We start from the raw sequence: 18,667 nt of genomic DNA on the forward strand, positions 1-18,667 counted from the left end.
ACAAACGTGGGACTACTTCACATGCTCCGAGTTAAACAGGGGTAGACTGCTCAGTATCTCATGCCCTTAAAGATACTATTACTTGCCAAATTTTTGTCTTAAACTTCCCAAAGAAGTCTTTTCATAGGCACAGATAGGCATAGGCAGGTCTTGCATACTACTTAAATTAAATGTTGGTGCATATCAATAGATTAACTTCAGATTTTATTTTTTCAGAAAAACACTGTGTGATTACTAATGCAGCAAGGGGGTTCTTCTTTTTAAATGCTCCTCCATATTCAATATAACATGATCACTTTTCCTTTCCTTTTCAGGTGATATTCAGCATGGTGAGTCACATTACAATAATTCATATACAACTAAATAGCAACCTGCTAAAGCAAATGTGAACCGTGTTAGTATTGATGGTGGCAGCCTGATGACTAGTTTCAAATCTGCTTCTCGGATGAATGAATTATTTTCTTCTTCTGCAAATGCTAAAATTCACTAAAAGACTGACTATAATTTCCCCTCTTATTTTCTAAGACCATGGTGCATCTTACTTTATATAAACCATCTTGATTATCTAGTATTCAAAGTGGGGTTTCACCTTACCTGCTTATAAATGTCCACATATAAACTAATCATACGGACTTGATAGTCCCACACCAAGATTAAATGAAATGAAATATGCCTTAGAAGTGCCTGTTTCTCTCCTTTAACTATAAGAAAGTATACTCAGAGAGATCACAAGTAAACAAATACAAGGTAAACATCTAAATTTGGACAGAAGAATTTACCCATTATGAGTAGTTTTGTTACCAGTATCTTTATCATGTGTTTAGACACTTTTGGCTTATTTTTGTCTGCATCTGATTTAAGGTATTGTTCCTGTTACAAGACACAAACAGGTTTTTGACAGCTGTGAAAATAAACACAGAGCTTTATTGGAACGAAGAAGACAAATTGTAGCCTCTAAAAGACAGAAGCCCACTCATTATACACAGGTAAATATTAGATACTATGAAAACAAAGATTATTAATCCCCAAAATGGAAAGAGTTTCAGGAATATCAAAGATTTGTTTTATGTCACAGAATTTTGATGCTTAGTCAGCTTTCAGTCATTGCAAATGAAGATAATAAAACCAGCTAGAACACAAACAGTATATTAGTATATGCTCATATTTTTACACTTGAAAATACTACATTTAGTAATATGAAATAATAAAAATGTTCAAAAAGTATTACAGTTATCTTAAATTACATTTAAAATATTCCTATAATATTTTAATAGAATTCAGTATATTCTGTCCAGCTGAGTCCTGTTCAATCTGCATTTGAGCCAGTACAGAATATGAATAACACCTATGAATCTGATGAAGGTATAGTAACACTTCAGTTCTTTGTTATAGATAAAATAGTGACCTAATATATCTGCTCTGTAACATCTCTTGTGTTTTTTGGCATCAATGATTCTAAGAAAGCGTAGTTTGTTGAGTAGACCTATTTTTTTTATAGAAGTGTGTGATATAGCACTGTGCATCATGATATTGATGGCTTTCTAAAAGTATTATGAAATATAGTCAAATTTCAATCCTTTTCTCTTTGTATTTAACTATATTATAGCAATATGGACATGTTTTGGTTACTATCATATATTTGTAAGGCTGCTAGGATTTGCTGTGGTGTCACCCCATTGTAAGATGCACAAGTGATCTTAATTATGCCATTTTCTTACGTATGGTGCTTCTTGACTTTGCCACCTCTCTGTTCTTTTAATGTGAATTTTGTGTGTTTTGCAGACATATAGTCATGAAAGCAAGCAGTATATTTAAATGTTGTGAGCTCTTTTCATTCAAAAAGTTACTCCTGTAATCTCTTCAGTTTCAGAGAGCACTGTTCAGTTTCTTATGGCAGAAAGACTAGCGGGTACATCATGTGCAGAAGATGAAATCCTGGCAGCTATGGAAAGCGTGCAACCAGCCAAACAACCCTTGCTTCTTAACAAGGCTCGATGTCTAGGCATGAGTGCGCTTTCAATAGAAGAACAGAAGATTTTCCAGTCTCTTGATCACCTCAATCAAAGGCTACAAAGTAAGTTTGATAATAAATAGGATTCTACATCAAGTGATTAAGTAACTTTGTATTTTGTTCTCATTGGTTAGCTTGGATTAAAAACATGAATTCTGTGGATAGAAATTTTTTCATCTCATTGCATTTTATTCTTTAGTAAATGTAGGCAACAGTAGACCAAAATCATGAAACCCTTCTTATTGTCAATGGAATTTCATTAAAAATAATCACAACTTCGCCTCAGTAAAAAATCATTGAAAAGTATGCCTGGAGGACACCTTCAGAAACTAGATCAGCCCAACTGTAGCTGTTGTTTCTGACAGATGTCTGTCAAAATTGTTTTTTAAAGTGTACAGAGATAAAGATTCCAGCCTCACTTAGGAATCTGTTTCAATGTTTATCCATCCTAAATTTTGACATAACAATTATTTTTGTCCTCATTACAGTGGACTTAAAGAACATCCTTTTGCACTTGTCAATTATGCATTTGAAGGCTATAATATTTTCCCTTTTATTTCAACTTTTCCCCATTGGTAATTTTAGACCTCTGATTGTCTTATTGACCTCTGATAGTATTATTGTTATTCTCTGGACTCTCCCCAGTTGACTTATTTCTTTCTTAAGGTATCATGCCCAGAACTGGACACAGCACTTCAGTTGTCTTATTCTCCTGTTTATACATCACAATATCTTTCCTCTTTCGTACAGTCGCAAAAGCTTCGGAACTGTAATTTCAAACAGATTTGCAGCCCATTCAAGCTTGGTAGTGTCTGCAGATTTAATAAACTTATCTTCTATTCTGTCATCCACATTATTAATGTAAATACTGAATGATGCCAGACACAGGCAGAGTGCAGGAAGATTCTACTTGCAGTGTGACAATGAACCACCGATAGATACTATTTTAATGCTCTATCCCATCATTTTTGCACACATTTCTACAAGTTTCTTTTGGGCCAGGTTTGAAAAACCTCAAGTCCATGAGGATATGGATGGAAATTTCATTCCATACAGCCCATGACTGTGGATCAGGTTTCTTTTCACACTGTTTGTGAATAACATTCCATTCATGTTAATGAGTGAACATCAAAAGTGTTCGAAAGCCCATTCGACTGTCCAAAAGAAAAGATTTCTTGGCATGGATCTGCATTAAGCCTTCCTAGATTTCTCACAAGAATGTAAGACAGTAGCAAAAGGCTTACCAAAACTTTTTAACATGTCCTAGAAGAAAATTAGAATGATTTTTATAGAGTTTGTTCTTTGCAAACCCAGTTCTTGACCATTATTTATCTTCTTAGAATCTAGGTACTTTTAAATTGTTTGATTATATGTTCCAGTACTTTTTGCAAATTCAGTTGAAGTGACTGGTTGGTATCCCCCAGTTTTTTTTTTTTTTTTTTTTTAATTTATAGTGAGTGGCTTTTCATTTTCTCTTTTCTAGTCTTTTAGAATGTACCTCTTCTCAACGAATTCTTAAAGATGATGAGTACAGTTCTGAGCTTGCTACAGCCAACTCTGAATGTTTATGTGAATATCATTTGCTTAAATATTTTAAAAATGTCTAACTTACTTGGGTGTTCCCTAACCTGTTCTCTCTTTATGCCAGGCTGATGATCTCCAGCGGTCCCTTCTAACCCAAACTATTCTGTGATTCTGTGATTTCTTACCTGCTTTATACTGGTGATAATTATATGAGCTGCCTGATCACAGTTGACATTTTGGTGAAGAATGTGGAAAAAGTCTGTACTTGTTCTTCTCTTCATAATTTTCCTCTCCAATGAGTAGTGAGCCAACATTTTCATTGGTCTTCTTATTTCAGCTAACGTGTGTGGAATGACTTTTTGAGTCTTTTGCTACTGTATCTAGTGTTTAGTATTTGCTTTGACCTATATGGTCACACAGGTCATTCATACAAATTGTCAGTAGTTTGACATAGTTTCTGCATTTTTAGTGCTCCATCCTGTATTTGAAATCAATGGGGAGCTTGTGATTTAGCCCTTGTGGGTTTCTTTACAGGACTTCCTGGCTTTTCATATCATTGGCCTAACTTCTGCTTGCCATGTATACTGTTTATGGAAATGCTAACGCTCCTGAATTTTCCTTTTTCGTTGGATTTGTTTCCTGTGAAATCTTACATACCGATTATTTGCATTTATTAGAGTCTGTTTTCTTGAAGTCCATTGGCTTTATTTTGCTATGCCACTTCTTTCCCTAAAAATTGTCAACTGTATCATTTCGTGGTCACTTTACCCAAGTTCTCTTCCGCCCTCACACTTTCAAATAGTTCCTATTGACTGGATTTAAACTAAACCGAGGCTTGTTTTATGCCGTTAAGCTCCTGCACACTATCCATATGTTCCTACATCAAATGGGGAAAAAGGCTTCAATTTCCCCTAGACTGAAACAGCAGGATAAAAGAACTTTGCAACCACTTGGAAACTCTCTGCAGCAACAGTTCTCACTCCTGTCAAACAGTGGTTCAGAATTTCATTACCCTGTAACTCATGCTTATTGCTTCCAGGCAAATAGAAGTAAAGAATTCCTTCTTTTGCAGGTGAGGAGTTTTAGTATGATGTGCTCAGGTTAGACAGGAGATATTAAGAGAGAAATACAAGAAAATGGAAAAGAAATTGCTGCATAAATAACAGAGAAAGGCCAAAAAAAAAGAGAGGCAAAGGTAAAAACAGCAAAGGAACTGGAAGCAGTAAAGCTGAAGTTTGCAAAGTGTGAATGGGAAACGATGTGAGAACTATAAGAAAAATATGTAAGGAATATTAAACAATGATAGAATTATAGAAGATAACTGATTGCAAATGATGTAATTGCAAAAAAATAAAGTAATACACATATGTAAATTTAGACATTTACTTAGCTTGCTTAATTATTTTGGAATTAAAATTGGTAATAGGCAGCTGTGAAATTTTACAGGTAGACTTACAAGACATGCTATGTACTAACTTTCCATACTGCTACAAATTATACATGAAGTTCATCACACAACATTGCATCAATTCCCCTTTTATCTTAGCTACCTGCAGTGTGGAAAGAGAATTAAATAGAAGGCTATTGTGCCTCCTTTGTTCTATCTCATCCAGACTTACTGGCTGTTACAGTAGCTGGTAGAACCCCTTACTGCCTTCAGGCCTTTCTTGGCTGCAACAAGGAAGAGAAGACCTTTCAGGAGCCAGTTTTGCCAACTCTGATTAGCAGTTCTCCTTTATAAGCTATAAAGTTACAATTCTGCACGTTAGGTTGAAGCATTCATCCAAGTGACATTAGTTTTCAGTGATATCTAGATCTATAGAACATGTGGAAGCAATCCACTTTGGATGTGATGTTTTATTGTATCAAGTTCCATTTCTGAAAAGGTGACAACTTTCTGGGTGGGCTTACAGGGCTAAAATTGTTCTTGACAGAGAGGCCCAGTTTTGATAAACTGTGATCTTTTTGACCCCCTTTTTTGGTTTTGCTTTTACATAGTACTAAATTCATTGGCTAAAACCTTCATAGTAGTAATTTTTAAATGAGTAATGGTTAGTCAGTAAGCAATCTAAGTCTGGAATTTTTGTTGCCAGCTCTGAGTACCTGGAATTCTTTTCTCTACCTTTAGATCTCTTTACAGATACTATATGTTTTGTTCAGATAATAATATCCACTTGCAAATTTTAAAAATACAGTTATGGTATATATTTCAACAGCTGTACGTGGGGGGGGAAAAAAATGAACAGTGCTATTAAACTACCTTTCCACAGTCTTCAGGAATTTTTGTGATGAATGTTTGACTGCAAATCGTACTTCTTTTCTAGTATTTGGTTTAAATAATAGTAATGGTATAATTTTATGATATTTTTAGATGTACAAGAAGCCATTACCAGAAACTTATCTACTTCAAGTGTTTTACAGATAATCGCCCCTTTGGTAAGAATTTTAACTTAACTGTGCTCAGCTTTAGTTTCTATTAGCTGACCTTATGGATTATTTTATAATAAAAATATAATTGAAATTATTGACATTAGTCTGTTTAAATGGCTTTCCAGATTTTCAGATTTCCATTCATGTAAAAAAGAATCTACTAACAAACTTTATAACATTGTGATCAGGTTTTGACAGTTTATAATAGACTGTCTCATTGTTTGGCTTCGGTTCCCCTTGGAATCTGAAGACACCTGAAAAGCCCAGTAAGTTCTAAGAACCTTCAAAGAGCAGTAATTCAGCAGGGTCATTTGAACTACACAGAGCTCATAATTATTTTCTTCCTAAAGAAAGGAAGGAGGGGAATGATGCATGATAGTACATAAAGTAATTGGTAATGCAATGAATTCTCATTTTGACCTGCAGATATGCTATGTTCTATAAGTAATAGGTATTACCTTTCTTCTCTAACTGTTTGTATTTTATGTTTCATATATTCTGGATTCTGTCACTTTGAAACAAAAGTATCAGGATACCTGGAGTATAGAGGATAGAAAAGGCAGATGGGTGCTCTCCTCCCCCCCAAAAAAATTTAAAAAACCCACAAAATTTATAATTCAAATTATCAATTTATAATTCAGAAGTTAGTGTTTACAATTCTTCATTATCAGTCTCTTCCAATACTATATATATACATACATATATATATGCACACACACACACCCCTAGGAAAAAGTAAAGATAAATTACCATATACTTCACATAGTTCTTTCTTGGTTAAATTGCTACCCAAAATGTTAGAGAAAATACTCATTATTCAGAAGGCTTTTGCCACTTCCTGCGTTTGAGATGGAAAAAACCCAGAAAGTATCCAAGCTCCTAAATTCCAAATGATTGTCTGTTTTGAAGTGGGAGTGTGAAAAGAACACAGAGCACATCCGTTAGCTCTGTTCCTATGAGCTGTAGTATTGTGTGTGACTTGGGACCTCAGCTTGCTCTCTTCTGCCTCCTGTCTTGAAAATTTAATTCTTTATGGCCAAATAATTTGTAAATTTTGTATCTTTCAGCAATTAGTGTAGCATAGTTACCTTTATTGGGTCTAACTATGTATTATTAAAGCATTTTTGAGTCTGTGGGTTTCTGTGTGGCTTTCTTCATAGCCTATCCTACTTTAAAAAAAGGATTTATAGCTGTACCTGCCACCATTACATTTTCCTGGGTTCTTCTAGTCAGACTTCTTGGATGGCTGGTCTGTGAGAAAGCTTTTTCCCCCTAATTCTTCATCTACAAGATTTTTGTTGCATGAGTAAGAAATAAACACTAGACATTACTCAGGCTGTCCAGTTTCTGGAGCTACCAGTTCTCTGATGGACATTTAAAACCCTTCTCTCCCTACAAGTATATACTTAAGCATTTAAACAGGTGTCTAGCTATAGCCATAGATTCAGATCTCAGACATGGGCTTGGAATTGTTCTTGATAATAAGAGTGAACATCTGTCAAAAAAGTTCCTAACTGCAGAAAGCGTATAGATGACTGAGATTTTGTCAAATTTTGTGCTATGAGAAGCCATTGTTTTTTTAATGTTTATGTCATTTGACATGATCTCCTGCTTTAGTTCTCCTATTTTCACTCAGTATTTCGTATGAATGACATTGTAATACCAACCTCTAAATCCAGATAAGGTGAACAGTTGTTCATATAATGGAAAATAGATCACATGATATCGTCAAATGATGTTTTTTGAATTATATGTCATATGTAATCACATCTTTATATATATATGTATATATATTATCATTCTCCATTTTATTATAGAATATATCGGCCCCTTTTGTGAACACTACAGTACACTCACAGCAGAATCAGAGTGCATCTGCTATCAGTCGATTGCAATTGCAGAGGAGATACTGATATTATCATAAAAAGGCTGCTCCAGGGGATTGCAGCCTTATGTACTTTATATGTAAAGTATATATTATTTGACACTATAAAACAAACAGCAAAATAAAGATGAAAGCAGTAACTCAAATAATGAATGTCAGTGACTAGTAAACATTTTTAAGATAATTCTACTTTATTATGTACTTTATTGTAAAATACTGTATATTAAAATAATAAAAATATCTCACATTTTTAGTGCTTATATTGGTAGTGTAAAGTTCCTGTATCTATAATGAAAGTGAAATGAAAAAAAATGATTTTGGTACCTAAATTATGTTTAAACTAATCTCCTAACTTCCTTGTTTTTTAATATTTTCTAATAAATTCTATTACATTTGTAAAAGATATATTGTAAAAGTGATCTGATTATCAGTAAATAATGCATGGAGTTTCACTTTTTATCTTCATATTCGTGGCTGTATTGCAAATTACTGCAGACTGTCTGTTGCCCTTTTTCATTAGTTACATCTGATGGCTCTAAAACTGACTGTGCTCCCAATATCGTATTTCTCCTGGCACCTGCTCCTGCAATTCTTGATGAATTTGTTCAGATCTGTTGGACTTCCTCTTCTCCAGATTTTCTCGATAACGTCTATCAATACTTGCACTTAAAAAGCAGTTCTTCCTCAACTCCTTATGTAAAGAACCCCAAGCTGAAATTGTCAGGAAACTAGAAAGATGCTTCAGAAGGAAACTAAAAGCTATTGGTATATAGATGCACTATCACTGAAGCACTTCTGGAAACCTCTATACGTCAGTGACAGCTTTAGGCTAAAACAATTATTCTAGAAACATAAAGCCATAAGCACCCAGCCAGCTTATCAACAAGACCCTTTTTTTGGTTTTCCTGATTTGCTTTACCATTGTAATCCACTCTATAAAATCTTTAAATAGTGGGGAATACATCAAGACAAGAGGCCTGGAGATCAGGACTCCATTTCTATGTTTAAAATACCTAGATGGAGGCTAATATTAATTATTGTGCATAAGGGTATATGTAGTCTAAGAGCATGTCTAAGTGGCATTCTGCAGAGCTAAATGCTCTTGTAATTGTCTTTGTAGTTGATTACTTCATTGGGCAAATTGATCTTGGCAGTCTTGGTTTGGCACATTATACATTGGTCCCTCAATTTGAAATTCATCTGTAACATGACTTTAAGCATGTCAACAGATTTGATGCGTTTGGTGATAAACCTTTCTACATTGTTATGTCCGGCAACAGTTCCAGATGAAAGGCCTTTTGTTAGTTAACTAGCACAATAACTAAATTTGTAAAGTTAGTTAATAGCTAAAGATCAGTAACTTTTTAATTCCCTCCCTTTTGTTCTTCCTTTGCTGTTTCAGTACAAAGTAGATAAACATTGCAAAAAGCTGTGGAAGATATATACAATGCATGGGATCAGCCAGCAAATCTGGTAGCCAGCAACAAAAAGCAATAAAAGCAATTTACTAAATCTCTGGATTCATATTAGATGCCTGATTTTCCCTTCACATCTATACAGGAAGAACTGTGGGTTTAGTTTCAGGACTTAAGCACTAGCATATTTCCCTTAGAGATCTGCCTGAATCACACTTGATCAGTAATCCCACTAAAACACTCAGCGTTATCGGTAGCCTTTGTTAAAGTATATGGCAGCTTAGAGGAGTCATTTTTCAGGAGCAGGCTCAGTGCTGTACCAATGCAACCATGGAAACATGCACCCAGAAGGACGCAGGCATTGCTCTCAATAGAATGCATCTTCCCAAGGTGTAAATCAAGTGACATTTGGCAAAAGTATTTTTAAAACTTTGTAATTCCCCATAATACCAAGATCAGCCTGCCAGTATCTTCAATAAGTGCTTTTGGAGTGCTTAGAAGGCAACCTAGTTGTAAAAAGAAGACAAAAAGGACGCCTATCTTCTCTTCTGCACATCAGTAAAAGGGACAGTTTATCAGGGGTTGAGAGCTACCTGCTGGCTGCCCATGTCAGCCATGCTAGCTACATGTGTAGCAAGTAGTTAACAGCTGAAATTTTACAAAGGAAGTTTAGAGGAAGATTGATTTTTCTCAAAATAATGCTTGGAAGAATGAAACAATGCTACCTTTCTGCGATAGCTAGGCCTTGCAACATCTCTGGAGGAAAAGTCAGATATGCTTCAATGGGGTGACTTCAATCTGAGGCCTGTTTAGATAAACTGTATTTAACATCAAAATTGCAGAAACTTGGTGTCCCTTATGATAGCTGTTGCTGTCTGTCCTGTTAGTGCTGCTGGAAGGGGGAAGCTGCAACTCACATGCCTGAAGGATTCTGATGTGTCTCAATAGTTACTGGATCTTTGTTGCTCCCATATATCTATGTATCTAAAATTCCCAGCAGAAGAGGTGTGTGTATCCTCAGAGCAGATGAGCAAAGGCCTTCTTAATTGAATTCAAATTTGGTTTGCACTGAAAAAAACAAGTCCTTGCATCTCTGTTCGTATGCAGTACACTGCAACATTCTACTATGGTGAGGATTTAATATTTAAATAGCAAGGAGAAGTTTCCCCACAGAGATTAAGAGAGGGAAAGCAAATAATCCAAATACCAGAGGCCATGGATCAAAAACAACCCTGCTAGTCAGCGAGCCAGAATGCCAGCTTAACCAGGTTTCTTCTCCTGTTAATCAGTTTAGGTGGCGAAAGCAAAGCCCATGAGTCAGCTTCCTCTCTTAATTACATGTGAGATTTCTCAAAAACAGGTGCCTGCATTTAAGTTTCTAGGAAAATATTTTCAAGAGTTAGTTCATTTAGGGTCATAGGCTTCAACTAACAGATAATAATCTTGTATTCTAGATCACTTTGACTCTTTTGATAATACTAAAGTACACTTCTTGTTTAGGTGTCTAAACAGTTTGATTCTCAGAAATAGGGAATGTGCATTACTACAATGACTCTGTGGCAGCTGCTGGATACTGAGCACTTTTGAAGAGCCAGCAAGTTCTTTTTTTTTCCTATTAGTTGATGATTATGCTTCAGATTGATGTTTCCAGGCTTTTCTATTACATAGAAATTTAAAAAGGCTTAATTTTATTTTTCAAGTATGAAGAAAAAGTAACTATGTTAAACCCAATAAGCTTGGTTCAGACATGGACATATTAAAATTTTGGTACCTTTGATTTCTTTCAAAAATTCTGCCTACCATTTCTGCTGCTTTTTAAAAAAAATGATCCATTTTCTTTCTATAATCAAATCTTAGTATGAGAGGAAAACATATGAAAACCCAGTTAAAGTTACGGCTTTCCAATACAGGCCTAAATACAAAAAATTAAAGCATCTTTAAATATGCACATATATACCTGATTTTCAGCTTGATTGAACACCCATAAAGGTGGTTTCAGGTGCAAGAACACCTCAGTGCTTTTACAGAAACACATTCAAATGGTCATCTTCCAAAAATAACCATGTATCCTCAGTACCTATACTTTCCTGTGTGATAAAAAATACACTTTAAGCAAAAGGCTAAAGACTAGCAGGTCACATGAAATCATACAGGGGAACCAGAGCACATAATTAATTTTTAATTGATAAGATTAATTTTCACATTTCACAGAAAGTGAATGTGTTCCTCTCCTTGGAAAGAAATTTCCTGCTTTACACTTCACTCGTAGTCTAATTTGGTCCTTGAGCCTCAGTACTCTGGGTAAAGTGGCCCATCCATAAATCATGGATTTTTAAGGGAAATTTAGCTGTGGCATAATATTTTTTTTCTATTACTGCAATGCCCAGGCAACCCAACAGCAATAAACACCACAGAGAGGCCTGCAGACAAGCAGTAAGGCTCCAGAGCAAAATGAAGGCAAGATTGCAGCACAAGATGGCAATTCCACAACTCCTCTGTGTCAGTATCCCATGTGTAACAATAAGCCCATTCCAGCTTTACTCTACCTAGGAAAAGTTACAATAGTGGTGTAGTATTGCCTTCAACACGTCGACTAGCACAAGGAAGCAACCAGGGAGAATATCCCAGCTCCCAAGTGGCAATGGAGCAAAATCAGGTGAAGGTGTCCTTGACAAAGCAGTCTCCAGAGCACAGACAAGGCTGAGAGAAGGCCAGAATTTGAAGAAAGGGTGGCCCTGAGGTTAACACAATCTATATCCCTGGTCAGGGGTTTGCAGGGCATGAAAACACCCCTGCCAACATCCCCTTCTTCACCTGTGCAGCAGCCTGCAAAGCCAGGAAGATGATCTTCCTCTACATCCTGGAGGGCAGCACCGGCTGATAGCCCACCACCTACACTAGCCCTGGTGGCAGGAAGCAATGGAAACAAGGCCTTCTGGTCAGGGTGGGAAGAGACCCTGGCTGCCGTTGTTGCTGGAGGCAGGGAGGACAGCCATGAAGGCAGCAGTTGAGGATGTGATGGGTGGGTGAAGCTGCAGCCACATGGGGACTACACCAGGTCCTCAGAGCTGGTGGGGGACAGGCAAGGAGATAGGGCCTGGATGGGCTGCAGCTGGGGCTGCCATGACAGCCTCGGGCTTCTGAATAAGACTCTCCTTCTTCTTCTGGCCCTTTCTGTCAGCCACAGGCATGAGGCAGCAGGGTCCCTACCTGTCCTGTTGATAACATCTTGGTGGTAACAATAACTACAGTGATGAATGAAGGGAAGAGGGTGGCTTGAAGAGGTCAGAGATCTTCCTCCTTCAGCCTTCCCCCCTGCACACAGCTCTTCTCAGGGATAGGGCAGTAGCAGTAGGCCCCCGGCCCATGGTGGGCTATGAGCGTCCACATAATGTTGTGGGAAGGCACTCCAGGGTGGAAGGGGGGCGGGAGTGGGGAGGGTGGGAGGGTTTCTAAAGAAATCTGACTTGTCAGGCTGAAGTGGAAAAGAAGTTGGATAGGGAACAGCTCTGAAAAAAGAGAAGAGAGACAAACTGCACGTAGTAGCAGGGGGCGATGAGAAGGGAAGAGGCAGGGAACGCATGAAATGGGGAAGATCCATGCAAAGGGAAGGAGGGGAAAGAAGAACCCATTCATAACAGGTGGGAAAACTTAGGTGAAGCAGAACATGTGGAGGAGAAAAATCAAAAACTGTGAGGAAGGAGCATGTGTGTGTGTTTTTTCCCTTTCCAAAAAGAAAATAGCAATTATAGAGAAGGACAGAGCAGTGAAGGAGTAGAGCAGCAGTGAACAGGTAGAAGGAGACTGTTCTGTCCTCAGTCTCCCAGGGTCTGTTTTTGGGTTGGTTCAGACTCCCAGTCTGGGCCTGAGGTCTTGGGGGCTGCCCTTAGAGAAGGGCCACAGGGCATCCTTTCTTCTTCTTGCTTTTGCCTTGGTCTTGGTCGAAGCTGCCATGGGTGCTGTAGGCTGGTTGAGCATAGAGAAGCTCTTGCCAACGTAGCAGAGGCTGACCATGGAGAAAATGAAGGAGGGCATCATGATAACTCAATGGCTAAGGCCAGAATCAAAAAATAACAAGAGGCCAATGAGAATCCCAAGGAATATTTTAGCCTGGAACCTTTGCCAAGGACCGAAGCTATCCAGGTTGTTGAAGGTTATGAGCAAGAAGATGAAGCGCCAGCAGCCAGCCTTACCTTGTCAGCCACTTGGTGAATGCCAGCAGTTTGCTGTACATCTTTAACCTGCAGAGAACAACAGCAGGGAGAAAACAAAGGATAATAGCAGGATATATTTGTATCTCAGGACATATACATATATGTCTCCATCTATAGCCATGATAGAAAGCAGGATATAGGGGCATGGATCTTTGGTCTGAACCAGTACTGGTATTATTACCCATTTCAATAGATGTTGGATGGTTGAGGTTTTGTATGCTTTCTGAATTTTGAAGTTTTCATTTGTATCCCAGCCTCATCACTGTACTGCACTAGCATCAAGTCCAGGCAGCAGCAAACTCAGATAGTATTTAGAAGTGTGTTCTGGGCCAATTTGCTCTCATTAGGAAAAAGTATTTTCTGTAGGTACTGGATTTGCAAGATAGCAGGAATGGAGCCTTGTGAAGGGATGAATGCCTTAGCAGAGCCACTATTGACAGCTGTAATCTGTGTTTCAAACTTCTTAAACTCTCTGTATTTTGCAATCAAAAGGAGCACAAGTAAACCTCAACTTCATGAGACTGTATGGGAGCAGCCAACATTTGTGTTAAATCACAGGAGTAAATACTGCCTTTCTATATAACCACACACTATTAGGACAGCAGGCATATCAAAACATTAGAGACTAGACAGCACCCTTAATATCTGCATTTTCCTATATTAATACAGTATTTAATACACAAGTCTTCAGTTGCATGGCTGGAGCCATGGTAAAGCTCCTGTTGTGGTGGAGAACCTGACTGATGCTGTTGAATTCTGCAAACAAAACCAAAATGACAACACACATTAGAAAAGAAATAAGCAAAATGTGGGCAGAATGAATACAGGGAGCAACGTCTAAAACATGTTGGTGTGTGGCAATAATCAGACTCACTTGTCATCAAATACAGCGAAATAATTGTATCTGCTGGATCAAATTGACAGGAGCTTCCATATCCTTATCAGCCTCATCATGATATTCATTAACAGATCAGCTCAAAATTATTCCTGCTCTAACTCCACTGCTTTTGTAAGAGAGAATTCACCCAGAGTGAATTTGACCACACATGACTAGAGATGAGGCAGGACTATATGGCCTCCACAGCTTTCCTGGAATTGTATTTCAAATTATAGCCTCAGGATTCCTGCAATATTGAATATAAATCCTAACCCCAAAACAATAGTGGCAATGATCCAGGTGACAGAAGCGGCTGTGTGTGACACAACTCTACATATAACATCTCTATTATTGTATATATTTATTTTGCATTTGTTTTGAGAAGGAAGGAATCATTCAACATTTTTATTTAATCTGTATCCAATAGTTCATGCTCTTTCAGACTGGGAAGAAAAGAAAAGAAAAAAGAAAAGAAAAGAAAAGAAAAGAGAAAAGAAAAGAAAAAAGAAAGAAAGAAAAGAGAAGAAAAGAGAAAAGAAGGGAATGGAAGTGGAAGAAAAGTGAAAAGTGAAAAGTGGAGAGGTGAGGCGAGGTGAGGTGAGGCGAGGCTTTACTTTCCTAAGCTTTTTCTCCAATTTTCAGCAATGCTTGTTCATATTTAATTTTTTTTTTTCATATTAGTGATGGGATACTGAATCTCTTTAATGTTGTGCTATCATACAGTTAGGTAAAAATGCCAATGGAATGGAACATATTGTCTGTTTTTCGATGGTTATTGAAGAATGGTGCCATTGAGGAAGCTGAAATAAAAACATTTATTTCAAAAGAAAAAAAAATACCTGTGAAATACTTCAAAGTCAGCTAAGAGTTTTGGTCAAAGAGAAGAAAAATTCAGAAAAGTTGAAATATTTCTGTTTATATTTAAAAGACTGTTCTAACTTTTCACTTAAAAACAAATTTAGAGGCTAAATTTAGCTTAATAAAAGATCAGTCAAAAGCTATATAACATGTTTTGTTTCAGGTCTAGTTAAATATTTTGGTCATGTCTTGCCAATGGAAATTATTTCCCCTTTTCATTTCTCATTTCCCCTTTCATTTTCATTTCATTTCAGTTACTTGTTTGCACAATCTATTCAAGATCACGGTGTGCTACGTGTGAACCTCTCTCCCTTCCTGCAGAGCTTTCTCGTAGCTTGAGTCCTACCAGAAACGAAAGGTGACTTGGTTGACCAGATAGATTATATGTTTAGGGTAAGGGTATAACAGCCTCGATTCAGTGGAACTGAACAGCATGAGCTTGGGGTTTCCTAGACAGTTCTATGCCAGTAACAAATATAGTAAGACTTTCCTCCTTTTTTTGGATTGTTAGAAAGCTGGATTAAAATGCGAAAGCAATTATCTCCTTCAGATCTCTGAAAACTACTGCACCATCTGCACCCTATGGTGAAGTCCCTCTTCCTGAGTGTCCGAGATCTGCAGAAGGAATCTGCTTTCTGAAGCAGAATGTGCTGTTCGATCTTGTGGGATAGCATCGCCTTTGCACACACAATGCGCCATTAAAGGCACAATGAAACCTCCCAATTCAATGGTCTTATTAGACATACATGTGCTTGTGTTCTAGAGGGAGAGATATATATAGGATATGTATCCATGTGTTCTAGAGGGATGGAGAGATATATATATATATATATATATATATATATATAAACAAATCCTTAATGCTTGCTAATTAACCCCATTTATGAGAGTGATAGACATAATAACTTTTTTCTATTATTTTTAGAATTCAGGATGTGGCCTACTATAATGCATGCTTCTGTGTTGTTGCTACAAAAATACCCTGCTGTATGGGAGGGGGGGATTTGTCTTCATCTGAGGGAGTTTTTTAGACCAAATATGGCCCAAGCCTGTTTGATAGTTCTCTTGTAAATGAAATGATGACAATCCTCTTGTGACTAGGAGACATTCCAGAGCCAGGGTGTAGAGTTACACAATGGTACAGTGTCTTGCCCCTGATTTATAATTTGAGAAGCAGATTGTGTTCAGACAGAATGTGAGCTGAACAATGAGGTTTCTAGTCCTGATCTCATTAACAGAGATTTACACCAAGAGGCTATTGTATCTTGTTCTTTTGGTTTGCAATGCCAGCAAACATTCATAAAGTTATTTAAAAAAGAAAGCTTCTGTCACACACTTAGGTCAGAAAGTTCTCAGGAAAGCATCCAGTCAAATATAAAGTGGTCTCAATCGGCACTTATTTATGGCTTTTGTTTTTTGGCCTTAATAAGACTCAGAACGATTACTGTATCAAACATCTCACTCAAGCTGATTGCATTTAAAGATCTGTGGAGATATGGCTTAAAACACCTTTTCTCGTATTTATATTTGTTCACAGGTAAGTCACTTTAAGATATCTTATTATTTGCAAATCATGCATAGTCACTGAAAGAATTTTCTCTCAATGCAGAAGAACCATTAGTAGGTGGAATAACAATAATATCCTGAGAGCTGCTTTCCATCCCCAGCCCCTAGAGACTCTGTGCTAAATGAAAGGTCATGAAGACGCTGCCATAAAACCTGTTCTTTGCTGAGGATGCACAATACATTAATTAATGTTTCAATAATGCTGCCAAGCAATTTGGCCTGACCACCAGTATAGAGAAAACGGAGGTCCAGCCCCAGTCTCACTCTGCTAGAAAGCAGCCGGGTGTGTTGACAAGGCAGCTCTGGAGCCTGCGGGCCAATTCTGGCCTGCCGTGGCAAAAGCTGAAGTCACACAGAGGCCAGCAAAGCCAGCACTGCTCTGACGAGATTAAAGGACAGGGTATCTGGAGTACGGGAGGCATCTGGCTTCACAGTAAGTGAGTGCCACCCAGCTGTCATCACCGCTTTTCCATAGTCCTGAGAAACCCGGACAGTTTATCAAGGCATGTGACTTACCAGTCCCACCTGCATCAACTTGTGTGCTGTTGCTGGTATAAATACACTTACACTGAAATGAGCCCATTAAACACTGTCAAATGTTGATCACTGAAGTAATGCTCATGTAAGCCAAGTTATGTTCCCCCAGACATTTGATGCATACATCAGACGATACGCCACTCCAGCCCAAATTCTGTGGCCAGTTTACATATATTAAACAGCTGAGAGTATGTGGGGGATAGAGCAGAAAAAACATGTGAGGCAAATCTTCAGTTGGCAGCTAGCTCCACATCATGGGAAACTGCTGCTAAATACCATTGACTGTAGCAAAGAGCATGGACCAGTCACATCATGTGCGGAAAGAAAGAGAATAACGCTGCACAGGGCAGGGGGCACTGGGGAAAGGGGGTGTTGTGAATACAGACAGATGTGTCTGTGATTTGTGAAGTTTGTACTGTGAAAATAAGACACATTTCCCCCAGTAAAGGTGCACAGTTTTTAGCTAGGTCTTCCCTTTGGGCTCTTCTAGCTGAATGCCTACTAGAGATTCAAAGAAATAATGCAATATCCTCTCAATAAACTCTGGGCCTCAGTGTTACAGCAAAGAGTTCCACAGTATTCGTGACCCTACTTTTTTCAATCAAATTTGAAATCGATTCAGGTTATCTCAGCTTCATAGCATGTCCCTTTGCTCTGTTGAGCCTGGGGAAATAGGAACATCTTGCTCACTTTTTCTGTTGTATTCAATGTTTTGCAGGCTTTTTCCAGAAGAAGAGTTCAGACTGTACTCCAATAGCAGCTTTTCTATCTTGCTAATGACATGTCACTGAATGCCAGACAGCCCAAATATGGAATAATTAGAACAGTAATGGATGGCATTTTCTAGGCAATATGTGAATGATAAGCTGTAACTAACTTTGTCAGTCTTCAGTGTAATCCTTACCTTTTTTCTTTGGCTGAACATTTGGTGTTAAGTGAAACAGAAAAGAAAAAGGTGAACTATGCCTTCTTTTTTTCCCTGAAATGTTAATAACTATTCTTTATCTCCCACAATCTTCCCATAAATCTTATTTTCCTTCAAGGGATTTCTCCTGCACAAGTTTCCTATCCAAGTGCAATTGATTTCTAGCACTTCATGCTTCCTTTAGCACAAAGAACGCTGCTTCATAATTCGGGAAGAGACAATCCAGAGAGCTTGTTCTACTATAGCTACTAGAACTCTGTCAAAGTGCTTTCTTTAAAGCTAACGCCAGGTCAATAGCTAAGGAGAATGGTAGCAAGGGCAGATGCAGAGACTGGTGGACCCAAGCTTCAGCTGGCAGTGGAGGAGAAGAGAAAAGGAGGAGGAACTGCAAACTGAGCTATGTATGGGCAGCTCAGATCTCAGGA

At 37.8% G+C, this 18,667-nt stretch overlaps 1 protein-coding gene and 1 long non-coding RNA gene across 6 annotated transcripts in view; both read left to right on the forward strand.

The window, feature by feature from the left end:
• The window catches only part of CEP126 (centrosomal protein 126), a 45,591-nt gene extending 37,397 nt beyond the window's left edge, over positions 1–8,194 (forward strand). For 3 of the 5 annotated variants that reach the window (XM_067289801.1, XM_013956033.2, XM_013956035.2), the window contains 6 exons: positions 315–329; positions 862–986; positions 1,275–1,362; positions 1,865–2,074; positions 5,907–5,971; positions 7,783–8,194. In XM_067289801.1, the coding sequence (XP_067145902.1) occupies positions 315–329; positions 862–986; positions 1,275–1,362; positions 1,865–2,074; positions 5,907–5,971; positions 7,783–7,878 (599 nt within the window). In that variant the 3' untranslated portion in view covers positions 7,879–8,194. Of the gene's footprint in view, positions 1–314; positions 330–861; positions 987–1,274; positions 1,363–1,864; positions 2,075–3,494; positions 3,608–3,659; positions 3,818–5,906; positions 5,972–7,782 lie in introns of those variants that run through there. The other 2 variants (XM_067289806.1, XM_067289805.1) reach the window with 2 other exon arrangements.
• A 6,711-nt stretch (positions 8,195–14,905) lies between these two features.
• LOC136991110 (uncharacterized) lies at positions 14,906–18,114 on the forward strand. Its single transcript, XR_010883141.1, has 3 exons — positions 14,906–14,948; positions 15,469–15,572; positions 18,036–18,114. It is a non-coding gene; the product is annotated as an uncharacterized lncRNA (long non-coding RNA).
• The last annotated feature ends 553 nt before the right edge of the window (positions 18,115–18,667 follow it).

The sequence above is a fragment of the Apteryx mantelli genome, chromosome 1 (assembly GCF_036417845.1).
Source record: "Apteryx mantelli isolate bAptMan1 chromosome 1, bAptMan1.hap1, whole genome shotgun sequence".
NCBI classification, from domain to species: Eukaryota; Metazoa; Chordata; class Aves; order Apterygiformes; family Apterygidae; genus Apteryx; species Apteryx mantelli.